This window comes from Filicampus tigris, chromosome 7 (assembly GCF_054856515.1).
Source record: "Filicampus tigris isolate MCC_2025a chromosome 7, RoL_Ftig_1.0, whole genome shotgun sequence".
NCBI lineage: Eukaryota > Metazoa > Chordata > Actinopteri > Syngnathiformes > Syngnathidae > Filicampus > Filicampus tigris.
The window spans coordinates 1,099,458-1,111,173 of NC_141223.1; the positions used below are offsets into that span (position 1 = coordinate 1,099,458).

Genomic DNA, 11,716 nt, shown 5'->3' on the forward strand with positions numbered 1-11,716 from the left:
ATACATGGTCAATTTTTTTCACCAAAAACGGCTTACTATATATATATATATATATATTTTTTTAAAAACGCCTTACTATACATGTTTTTTTTTTTTTTTAAATTTAAAACGCCTTACTAATGTTGGAGTTGTTGCTTGCTGTAAGGTCACCAGGGCGCAAGCCCAATTATCAATTCACAAAAACAACTCACTGCGTGTTTGTTTTATCTTTCAAGATGGCATCCAATATGTAAATACTAATTATAATAAAGACTCACACAAATCGATTGAATTTTCTCGTCAGTTTTCTTGACCGTCTCTGAAGTTCAGGAATCATACAATGATCAGATCTGGGCACTTTTCCATCCTCGCGAATCCACTCACCCGAGATGGGCGAGGGCAGAAAAGGGGCGCCGTCGAACATGCAGCCCCTCTTCAAAATCTAAACATAATGCGGGTTGGTCTCCTCCCTGGCTGGCCCTGCCTATGGGGCTGATCTTCACTTGCTGGTCCCGTGCTCAGATCAGGGCAAGCTGACTCTGAGACTTTGAACTGATTATGTGACGTGTAATTCAATTTGGTTTTTGGTTAACCTGTTGGCTCATATAAAGCCATTCTTATAGATTCAGATTCTTCACTATACGTGGTCGGTTTTTCCACAAAATACGCCTTACTGGTCGTCTCGTTTCCTATCAAACAATGCCTTTGTATGATGCATTCGTTAGCATTCAACATGATGCTAACACTTTGTTTCTGTTGCAATAGCTGGTCAGCATCAAGATGACCATAGTTAAGTGGTTAGAGCAGGTGACTGTGCCGTGGATGACCAGGGTTCGATTGCAGCCCAAGACAGCTTTCAGCTGAACTTTCATATTGTTTGATATAATGAATAAACAAAAACGGCTTACTAAAAAATACGCCTTACCATACGTGGCCGTTTTTTTCCACAAAAAACACTTTACTATACATTTTTTTCACAAAATACGCCATGGTCGTTTTTTTCTTTAAAAAAAATGCCTTAATATACCTGGTCATTTTTTTTTTCACAAAAAACACCTTACCATATATGTGATGTATGACCACACCGCACATTTACATACTCCATCTATCTTTATATGTATTTTTGTATTCTATTTTGTTAACCAACATTTTCTGCCAGCAAAACAGGTCGAACTGCTATAAAATACTTTAAAATAAATGAAAAATAAAACCACAATGAAAATTTAAAATACTTTCAACATTTTTATTTTATTTTTTTACTGAAAACTAAAGCAAAAAATGGCAGTGACTGTTTTTGTTGTTTCTTGGGGGAGTCTCGTGGGAATGTTTGGCACAAGGCCGCTTGAATATTGGCTGCAGAAGAAAGAGGATTTCTCATGGTATCACAGAGTTTTACCAATTGTAGGCTGGTGAGTTGTTACTTCAAAATCCCACCGTCTTTTGGCTGTGCTCTAGACGTATGGGGGGGGTGAGAAAATCTCAGTCTTTCTCGTGTTAAAACTAGGGTTAGGGTTTCAAATTAGGGTTAGGGTTTTAAAGTAGGGTTTCAAACTAGGGTTAGGGTTTCCAGCTAGGGTTTCAAACTAGGGTTAGGGTTTCAAACTAGGGTTTCAAACTAGGGTTAGGGTTTCAAAGTGGGGTTTCAAACTAGGGTTAGGGTTTCAAAGTAGGATTTCAAACTAGGGTTAGGGTTTCAAAGTAGGGTTTCAAACTAGGGTTAGGGTTTCAAAGTGGGGTTTCAAACTAGGGTTAGGGTTTCCAACTAGGGTTTCAAACTAGGGTTAGGGTTTCCAACTAGGGTTAGGGTTTCCAGCTAGGGTTTCAAACTAGGGTTAGGGTTTCAAACTAGGGTTAGGGTTTCAAAGTAGGGTTTCAAACTAGGGTTAGGGTTTCAAAGTAGGGTTTCAAAGTAGGGTTAGGGTTTTAAAGTAGGGTTTCAAACTAGGGTTAGGGTTTCAAAGTGGGGTTTCAAACTAGGGTTAGGGTTTCAAATTAGGGTTAGGGTTTCAAACTAGGGTTAGGGTTTCAAAGTAGGGTTTCAAACTAGGGTTAGGGTTTCAAAGTAGGGTTTCAAACTAGGGTTAGGGTTTCAAAGTAGGGTTAGGGTTTTAAAGTAGGGTTTCAAACTAGGGTTAGGGTTTCCAGCTAGGGTTTCAAACTAGGGTTAGGGTTTCAAAGTAGGGTTAGGGTTTCAAAGTGGGGTTTCAAACTAGGGTTAGGGTTTCAAACTAGGGTTAGGGTTTCAAAGTAGGGTTTCAAACTAGGGTTAGGGTTTCCAACTAGGGTTTCAAACTAGGGTTAGGGTTTCAAATAAGGGTTTCAAACTAGGGTTAGGGTTTCCAACTAGGGTTTCAAACTAGGGTTAGGGTTTCAAAGTAGGGTTTCAAACTAGGGTTAGGGTTTCCAACTAGGGTTTCAAACTAGGGTTAGGGTTTCAAAGTAGGGTTAGGGTTTCAAAGTGGGGTTTCAAACTAGGATTAGGGTTTCAAATTAGGGTTAGGGTTTCAAACTAGTGTTAGAGTTTCAAAGTAGGGTTTCAAAGTAGGGTTAGGGTTTCAAAGTAGGGTTTCAAAGTAGGGTTAGGGTTTCAAAGTAGGGTTTCAAAGTAGGGTTAGGGTTTCAAAGTAGGTTTTCAAAGTAGGGTTAGGGTTTCCAAGTGGGGTTTCAAACTAGGGTTAGGGTTTCAAAGTAGGATTTCAAACTAGGGTTAGGGTTTCAAAGTGGGGTTTCAAACTAGGGTTAGGGTTTCCAACTAGGGTTTCAAACTAGGGTTAGGGTTTCCAACTAGGGTTAGGGTTTCCAGCTAGGGTTTCAAACTAGGGTTAGGGTTTCAAACTAGGGTTAGGGTTTCAAAGTAGGGTTTCAAACTAGGGTTAGGGTTTCAAAGTAGGGTTTCAAAGTAGGGTTAGGGTTTTAAAGTAGGGTTTCAAACTAGGGTTAGGGTTTCAAAGTGGGGTTTCAAACTAGGGTTAGGGTTTCAAATTAGGGTTAGGGTTTCAAACTAGGGTTAGGGTTTCAAAGTAGGGTTTCAAACTAGGGTTAGGGTTTCAAAGTAGGGTTTCAAACTAGGGTTAGGGTTTCAAAGTAGGGTTAGGGTTTTAAAGTAGGGTTTCAAACTAGGGTTAGGGTTTCCAGCTAGGGTTTCAAACTAGGGTTAGGGTTTCAAAGTAGGGTTAGGGTTTCAAAGTGGGGTTTCAAACTAGGGTTAGGGTTTCAAACTAGGGTTAGGGTTTCAAAGTAGGGTTTCAAACTAGGGTTAGGGTTTCCAACTAGGGTTTCAAACTAGGGTTAGGGTTTCAAATAAGGGTTTCAAACTAGGGTTAGGGTTTCCAACTAGGGTTTCAAACTAGGGTTAGGGTTTCAAAGTAGGGTTTCAAACTAGGGTTAGGGTTTCCAACTAGGGTTTCAAACTAGGGTTAGGGTTTCAAAGTAGGGTTAGGGTTTCAAAGTGGGGTTTCAAACTAGGATTAGGGTTTCAAATTAGGGTTAGGGTTTCAAACTAGTGTTAGAGTTTCAAAGTAGGGTTTCAAAGTAGGGTTAGGGTTTCAAAGTAGGGTTTCAAAGTAGGGTTAGGGTTTCAAAGTAGGGTTTCAAAGTAGGGTTAGGGTTTCAAAGTAGGTTTTCAAAGTAGGGTTAGGGTTTCCAAGTGGGGTTTCAAACTAGGGTTAGGGTTTCAAAGTAGGATTTCAAACTAGGGTTAGGGTTTCAAAGTAGGGTTTCAAACTAGGGTTAGGGTTTCCAACTAGGGTTTCAAACTAGGGTTAGGGTTTCCAACTAGGGTTTCAAACTAGGGTTAGGGTTTCCAACTAGGGTTTCAAACTAGGGTTAGGGTTTCAAAGTAAGGTTTCAAACTAGGGTTAGGGTTTCAAAGTAGGGTTAGGGTCTCAAAGTGGGGTTTCAAACTAGGGTTAGGGTTTCAAAGTAGGGTTTCAAATTAGGGTTAGGGTTTTAAAGTAGGGTTTCAAACTAGGGTTAGGGTTTCCAGCTAGGGTTTCAAACTAGGGTTAGGGTTTCAAACTAGGGTTAGGGTTTCAAAGTAGGGTTAGGGTTTCCAACTAGGGTTTCAAACTAGGGTTAGGGTTTCAAATTAGGGTTTCAAACTAGGGTTAGGGTTTCCAACTAGGGTTTCAAACTAGGGTTAGGGTTTCAAAGTAGGGTTTCAAACTAGGGCTAGGGTTTCCAACTAGGGTTTCAAACTAGGGTTAAGGTTTCCAGCTAGGTTTTCAAACTAGGGTTAGGGTTTCAAACTAGGGTTAGGGTTTCAAAGTAGGGTTTCAAACTAGGGTTAGGGTTTCCAACTAGGGTTTCAAACTAGGGTTAGGGTTTCCAGCTAGGGTTTCAAACTAGGGTTAGGGTTTCAAAGTAGGGTTAGGGTTTCAAAGTGGGGTTTCAAACTAGGGTTAGGGTTTCAAACTAGGGTTAGGGTTTCCAACTAGGGTTTCAAACTAGAGTTAGGGTTTCAAATAAGGGTTTCAAACTAGGGTTAGGGTTTCCAACTAGGGTTTCAAACTAGGGTTAGGGTTTCAAAGTAGGGTTTCAAACTAGGGTTAGGGTTTCCAAATAGGGTTTCAAACTAGGGTTAGGGTTTCCAACTAGGGTTTCAAACTAGGGTTAGGGTTTCCAAATAGGGTTTCAAACTAGGGTTAGGGTTTCCAACTAGGGTTTCAAACTAGGGTTAGGGTTTCCAACTAGGGTTTCAAACTAGGGTTAGGGTTTCAAACTAGGGTTAGGGTTTCCAGCTAGGGTTTCAAACTAGGGTTAGGGTTTCAAAGTAGGGTTAGGGTTTCAAAGTGGGGTTTCAAAGTAGGGTTTCAAACTAGGGTTAGGGTTTCAAAGTAGGGTTTCAAACTAGGGTTAGGGTTTCCAACTAGGGTTTCAAACTAGGGTTAGGGTTTCCAGCTAGGTTTTCAAACTAGGGTTAGGGTTTCAAACTAGGGTTAGGGTTTCAAAGTAGGGTTAGGGTTTTAAAGTAGGGTTTCAAACTAGGGTTAGGGTTTCCAACTAGGGTTTCAAACTAGGGTTAGGGTTTCCAGCTAGGGTTTCAAACTAGGGTTAGGGTTTCAAAGTAGGGTTAGGGTTTCAAAGTGGGGTTTCAAACTAGGGTTAGGGTTTCAAACTAGGGTTAGGGTTTCAAACTAGTGTTAGGGTTTCAAAGTAGGGTTTCAAACTAGGGTTAGGGTTTCAAAGTAGGGTTTCAAATTAGGGTTAGGGTTTCAAAGTGGGGTTTCAAACTAGGGTTAGGGTTTCAAAGTAGGATTTCAAACTAGGGTTAGGGTTTCAAAGTAGGGTTTCAAACTAGGGTTAGGGTTTCCAACTAGGGTTTCAAACTAGTGTTAGGGTTTCCAACTAGGGTTTCAAACTAGGGTTAGGGTTTCCAACTAGGGTTTCAAACTAGGGTTAGGGTTTCAAAGTAAGGTTTCAAACTAGGGTTAGGGTTTCAAAGTAGGGTTAGGGTCTCAAAGTGGAGTTTCAAACTAGGGTTAGGGTTTCAAACTAGGGTTAGGGTTTCAAAGTAGGGTTTCAAACTAGGGTTAGTGTTTCAAAGTAGGGTTTCAAACTAGGGTTAGGGTTTCAAAGTAGGGTTAGGGTTTCAAAGTGGGGTTTCAAACTAGGGTTAGGGTTTCAAACTAGGGTTAGGGTTTCAAATTAGTGTTAGGGTTTCAAAGTAGGGTTTCAAACTAGGGTTAGGGTTTCAAACTAGGGTTTCAAACTAGGGTTAGGGTTTCAAAGTAGGGTTAGGGTTTCAAAGTAGGGTTTCAAACTAGGGTTAGGGTTTCCAACTAGGGTTTCAAACTAGGGTTAGGGTTTCAAATAAGGGTTTCAAACTAGGGTTAGGGTTTCCAACTAGGGTTTCAAACTAGGGTTAGGGTTTCAAAGTAGGGTTTCAAACTAGGGTTAGGGTTTCCAAATAGGGTTTCAAACTAGGGTTAGGGTTTCCAACTAGGGTTTCAAACTAGGGTTTCAAACTAGGGTTAGGGTTTCCAACTAGGGTTTCAAACTAGGGTTAGGGTTTCAAAGTAGGGTTAGGGTTTCAAAGTGGGGTTTCAAACTAGGGTTAGTGTTTCAAACTAGGGTTAGGGTTTCAAACTAGTGTTAGGGTTTCAAAGTAGGGTTTCAAACTAGGGTTAGGGTTTCAAAGTAGGGTTTCAAACTAGGGTTAGGGTTTCAAAGTAGGGTTTCAAAGTAGGGTTAGGGTTTCAAAGTAGGGTTTCAAACTAGGGTTAGGGTTTCAAAGTGGGGTTTCAAACTAGGGTTAGGGTTTCAAAGTAGGATTTCAAACTAGGGTTAGTGTTTCAAAGTAGAGTTTCAAACTAGGGTTAGGGTTTCCAACTAGGGTTTCAAACTAGGGTTAGGGTTTCCAACTAGGGTTTCAAACTAGGGTTAGGGTTTCCAACTAGGGTTTCAAACTAGGGTTAGGGTTTCAAAGTAGGGTTAGGGTCTCAAAGTGGGGTTTCAAACTAGGGTTAGGGTTTCAAACTAGGGTTAGGGTTTCAAACTAGGGTTTCAAACTAGGGTTAGTGTTTCAAAGTAGGGTTTCAAACTAGGGTTAGGGTTTCCAGCTAGGGTTTCAAACTAGGGTTAGGGTTTCAAAGTGGGATTTCAAACTAGTGTTAGGGTTTCAAACAAGGGTTTCAAACTAGGGTTAGGGTTTCAAACTAGGGTTAGGGTTTCAAAGTAGGGTTTCAAACTAGTGTTAGGGTTTCAAATTAGGGTTTCAAACTAGGGTTAGGGTTTCAAAGTAGGGTTTCAAACTAGGGTTAGGGTTTCTAACTAGGGTTTCAAACTAGGGTTAGGGTTTCAAAGTGGGGTTTCAAACTAGGGTTAGGGTTTCAAAGTAGGGTTTCAAACTAGTGTTAGGGTTTCAAATTAGGGTTTCAAACTAGGGTTAGGGTTTCAAAGTAGGGTTTCAAACTAGGGTTAGGGTTTCTAACTAGGGTTTCAAACTAGGGTTAGGGTTTCAAAGTGGGGTTTCAAACTAGGGTTAGGGTTTCAAACTAGGGTTCGGGCTTCATTGTAGGATTAGGGTTTCAAGCTTTCCAACAGTAGTGGTGTGAGTAACAAATATGAAAAAAGCGTGTTAAAATGTCACAGTTGCGTGCAGTCAACAACATAAATGCTCTTGCGCTGCTCTTCCTCTGTCAACGCCACTTCCGCTTTGGTTGGCTGTGCAATGTTGTCATGGCGACCGATGTCACAGCGGGACGAGGAGGGGGCGATGGGTACGGCGTTGAAGGTGATGAAGCCGACAAAGATGACCACCAGAGACACCACGTACAAACCTGAGAACTGACACAAACAGGGTAAGGCTTTCAGGGTAGGGTCTCAAACCTGGGTTAATGTTTCAAAGCAAGATATCAAGACAGAATTGGGGTTTCAAATATTAGGTAGGGTTTCAAATTCGGGTCAAGGTTTCAAAGTAGGGTTTGTAACATTGGTTATGGTTTTGAAGTCGGGCCCTAGGGCAGGCTTGGGCTTTCAAATTTGAGTTTCAATTTCAAAGAATGGTTTCAAACAGGGGTTATGGTTTCAAACAAGTGTTAAGGTTTCAGGGTTTCAGACAGACTTGAGCTTCAAGACAGGGTTGGACTTTCAAAGTAGGGTTTTAAACCAGGGTTAAGGTTTAAGGAAGTAGGGTGTCCAGCTAGCGCGTTTGCATGAGCAGAGTGAGGCTGTCATGTGACAGTCACGCGTTGGTGTGGAAAGTGTCCAGTTGACTTCTTCAGTTCTTGAGTTCGACTCAATTTCAAACTCGCCGGCATCTTCATCATCGTCGTCGTCGTCGTCATGCTTAGGCTTTCGGAGAACTTCATCATCCTCGTCGCCGTCATCATCGTCCAGGTTGTCATCCCGATCGCCGTCTTTGTTGTCATCTTCATCCTTGTCTACATCATCATCATCATCAATTCCCGCTCATCATCTTTATCGTCATCATCCTCTCTGTCCGCACCGTCAAGGTCATCGCCCGTCCTCGTCTTCAACCCCTACATCATCGTCATCGCCATCGTGTTCATGGCCGTCGTCATCTTCATCGTCCTCATCCTCATGCCGGCCTCCCCCAGCACTCACGTTGTAGCGGAAGATGAAGATCCCGCAGAAGATGCTGAAGACGTCGGCGGTGAGCATGGACAGGTTGATGGCGGCGGCGCTGCTTTCCTTCATGACGACGGGCATCAGGCTGTACAAGCTGAACATGCAACACGCAAAGGCCCCAAACAGCACAGCTGACCACAAAAAAAGAAAAAAAAATGTCAACGGGCCACGTGTCATGTGACCGTGTTGTCGCGTGTGACACGGACCAACTTGCCAGCTCCACTGGATGGCCGACACTTGGCGGAGCTCCAGGGCCGCCCTAAATAAAGCACACACACAAAAGTCAGACTTCCAGTTGGCAACGTGCGCCGAGGACACTTCCATCACACCAAACATGTCGATATGCCCGCTTACTTACATGCTAACAACACGCGCATATCAACGCTTAGATCCAAACGTATATGACACCGTACGTCCAAACACGTCGATAGGAAATGAACTCTTACGTGCACCGGAGTCCTTGCACCTAGTGTCCATCCAAACACATGCATGATTCCTCACATCAAAGCACTTGAAAACATACGTGAACTCTTACAATCCAACACCTACGTATGGACAGGTACATATATTTAGTACATATGAACACTCACTTATGATACCTTAAAAACACTTGTACTGTATATCAATTGTTACATACTCTCGCTTACAAATCAACACATATCCATTACAAGTGTGTAATTGAATTTTTACATGTGAACCCAATTAAACACGGACATCCACATGAACACGTATGTACACCAGTTCAGTGTTTTTCAAACCAGTGTGCCTCGAGATATTGTCAGGTGTGCCGTGGGAAATGATCTCATTTGTGTGCCTCTAGCGCCTGGCGGCGTGATCCTGGCTTTACTACATTGTAGTACTCTTCCATACCAGCAGGTGGCAGCACAGCAGCAGGTAGCTCATTGTCTTTGTTTAGAGACAAGCGAATCAGTGACGCATGTTTATCCAAACACTTAAGTATCAATATGAAACATTCTAAAATACTTTTTTTCTGTGTATTTATTTAATTCCCATTCAAGACGTTATAATATAACCTCATTCTTCAATGTTAAAAAATGCTTGTATAAACAATATAACACTTATATTGTTAAAATGAGCTTTTTTTCACAATTTGAGCTGGTGGTGTGCCGCGGGATTTTTTCAACGAAAGAAACGTGCCTTGACTCCAAAAAGTTGGAAAAGCACTGCACTAGTTGAACAAACACACGCCTCAAGACTTACACACAATGCTCACTCGAAGTAGCCTAAACCTGATCACTGAGTACATCCTTACATAAGGAATGTACACTTGCATAAATGTGCACGCCTACATAATATATACGCTTACAGGTGTATACTCGCATACGCGTAATGATCTTACATTTGTACGACGCTGATGACGGGGGCAAAGAAGCCCAGCATGCCCAGAAACTCCAGGCGGCTTCGGTTCTTGACGGCGTGCTCCTGCCATACGTTGGACAGGCCGTAGAGGGCAGCACTGAGCAGCACCAGGCCGTCACCCAGCAGGATGTTGGACGCTGAGCAAGATCGGAAAAAAACAAAAAAACAGAAACAGAGCGGGTGACGTCAGGGGACATCGCGATAATATTTAACATTGCGTATTTAAGATTGCGTAACGCATAACACATCGGTCAAATTGAGAAAAAAAAAAACCCAAAAAACACACACATAAAAAACTTGGACAATTCATCAAAACACTCTTGATGACAAACACGTACAGACATGAAAAAAGCCAGTTGTGTTGTTTCCATTTTTGGGGTGAAAATGAAAAGTATTTTTTTGTTTTGTTTAGGTTTTTTTTTATGGCTGTGTAGAGAGGTTTCTGGTGGGTTTTGTTTTTGCATGAATATCAGATTTTATATTTGGTGTGTGTCAGAGCTTTTTGTCGTGGAGTCATGGAGAGGATTTTTGTGTGTGAGAGTGTGTGTGTGTGTGGGGGGGGGGCGTGTGTGTGTATGTGTTTGACAGTTTTGGGATGTGAGTGTGAGAGTTATTTGGTATGACGAGAGGTTATTCAATTGTGTGTGAGAGATTTTGCCATGTGTTTTCTGTCATGTGAGAGTTTGTTTTGAATGTTTTTTTTTTGGGTGCTTGTGAGAAGTATTTTTGGTGAACGTAAGATTTATTTTTGTGAATGAGAGTTTTTGGGTTGAATGAGAGTTTTTGTGCATTTGTAAGATTTTTTTTGGAGAGAGTGAGAGAGTTGAATGTTATTTTTGGTCTATATGGAACCTTATATCACCTCAACACATCATCTCGTGTTGTTTGCATTGATGGAGACGCGGTTGAGGAAAGTAGTAATCTTACTGGAGCCCTGGTCTCGGCCCGCCAGCAGGTCAGCCCCCACCATGGCGCCCACGCCCAGCAAACAGATGCAGACGGACACAAAGTGGACGGGACGGTAGCGCGTCTTCAGGAGCCACCAGGACAGAAACATCACCACCGGGATCACGAAGCAGTCCAGAAGCTAGAAAAAAAAAAAAAAAATCCGATAACCGATTCATCGTCCGATTAACACATTTTCGCATTAATGCGATGTCTGCGTAAGAATAAGAAAAATGAAAAAAAATGACGATAAGTGTTTTTCACAGGAAAGCGACGATATGTTAAGTGATATATCATGAACACAAGGACAACATTTTTTGCTCAGGGTATTAGAGGTTAAACCCTAACCCGACAACAAAGACATATTTTTGCCGATGTTAAAATGAATGAGTCGGGCGGCCCAAGGTCAGTCCCACCTGTATGTTGGTGAGTGTGGTGTACTGGTAGGCTTTGACCACGCTGTAGTTTGCCTCCACGTCCACCAGGCCCAGCAGGAAGTACTGCAGCCACCGCCTGCCACCCATCTGGAACACACTCTCGGGGCCTCCCCATTCAAAAAGGCCATCAGCCACCGCTGCTTCCCATCATGTTTGGAATCACAGCAAATCAACGCATGACGCCCATTTCCAACAACGGAAATTCCATTTCCCGCTCGTCAGCCAATTATCAGGGCGCTCGACAGACCGGTCGCCAGTCGACACGTACGGCCACGCACGCGGGCCGATGGCCGCCGTCATCTCGGGGCAGCAGAACCGTCACCAGCCAAAAGATGGACAAAAATGGACAGGCCGCCGCTGTCAAAAAGGAGCTCGCTCTCCTGCTACGTGCAAGACGAAACTAAAAGATTCCACTTTTTCTTCTTATTTCTATTCAGTTGTGTTTAGCTTACACTTGATACAACTGTAACACGGTTGCATTCAATGTGTGCGTGTGCGCAGGTGTCACCTGTCCTGCAGAGCAGCGCCGGCGTGTAGGTGGCGCCGAGGAGCGCATAGTGCAGGACGCTCTGCAGCATGGGCGCGTCCACCTGGAAGGCGGAGCTTAAATACTGAGACGACACGGCCGTACCGCACACCAGCAGCGCCAGGACCTGAGCCAGGGCCAGGGTGCGAGCCAGACGCCTGCCGCCAGAACCCGCTCACAGGTCAAAGGTCACGCGTGCTCACGCCGCCCGGCGGACTCACCACGTCAACGCCTCTCTGATCCCGGCGCCGGGACGGGCCTCGGGATCCACGTCCGGAGACATCTGGCAAGAGTCGGTCGCCGCCGAGGACTGCGCTTCACCCACTTGTGTGTGTCTTCGCTCTCTGAATGTTTAACT

At 43.3% G+C, this 11,716-nt stretch overlaps 1 protein-coding gene across 4 annotated transcripts; it reads right to left on the bottom strand.

Moving 5' to 3' along the window:
• Positions 1-1,208: 1,208 nt before the first annotated feature.
• LOC147144296 (queuine/queuosine transporter SLC35F2-like) lies at positions 1,209-11,695 on the bottom strand. 4 transcript variants are annotated; one of them, XM_086034819.1, is made up of 8 exons: positions 11,580-11,695; positions 11,341-11,516; positions 10,812-10,939; positions 10,378-10,537; positions 9,431-9,587; positions 8,277-8,329; positions 8,047-8,201; positions 1,209-7,259 (listed from the first exon to the last, which is right to left on the bottom strand). In XM_086034819.1, exons 1-8 carry the CDS (start codon positions 11,639-11,641, stop codon positions 7,119-7,121), a joined length of 1,032 nt encoding a protein of 343 aa, XP_085890945.1. In that variant the 5' UTR covers positions 11,642-11,695; the 3' UTR covers positions 1,209-7,118. The 4 variants fall into 4 exon arrangements, with proteins under 4 accessions (XP_085890945.1, XP_085890944.1, XP_085890943.1 ...); XM_086034818.1 differs by having other exon boundaries at positions 1,209-7,266; XM_086034820.1 differs by lacking the exon at positions 1,209-7,259 and adding an exon at positions 7,282-7,862 and having other exon boundaries at positions 7,928-8,201.
• Positions 11,696-11,716: the final 21 nt, after the last annotated feature.

Bases quoted from the DNA above. Each gene is read 5' to 3' on its own strand.
- LOC147144296 (XM_086034817.1), bottom strand. From the start codon at position 11,641: ATGTCTCCGGACGTGGATCCCGAGGCCCGTCCCGGCGCCGGGATCAGA. The intron at 10,940-11,340 runs GTGACACCTGCG...TTGAATGGGGAG, and splicing joins GGCGCTGCTCTGCAGGACAG to GCCCCGAGAGTGTGTTCCAG. The intron at 10,538-10,811 runs GTGGGACTGACC...TTTTTTTTCTAG, and splicing joins CCACACTCACCAACATACAG to CTTCTGGACTGCTTCGTGAT.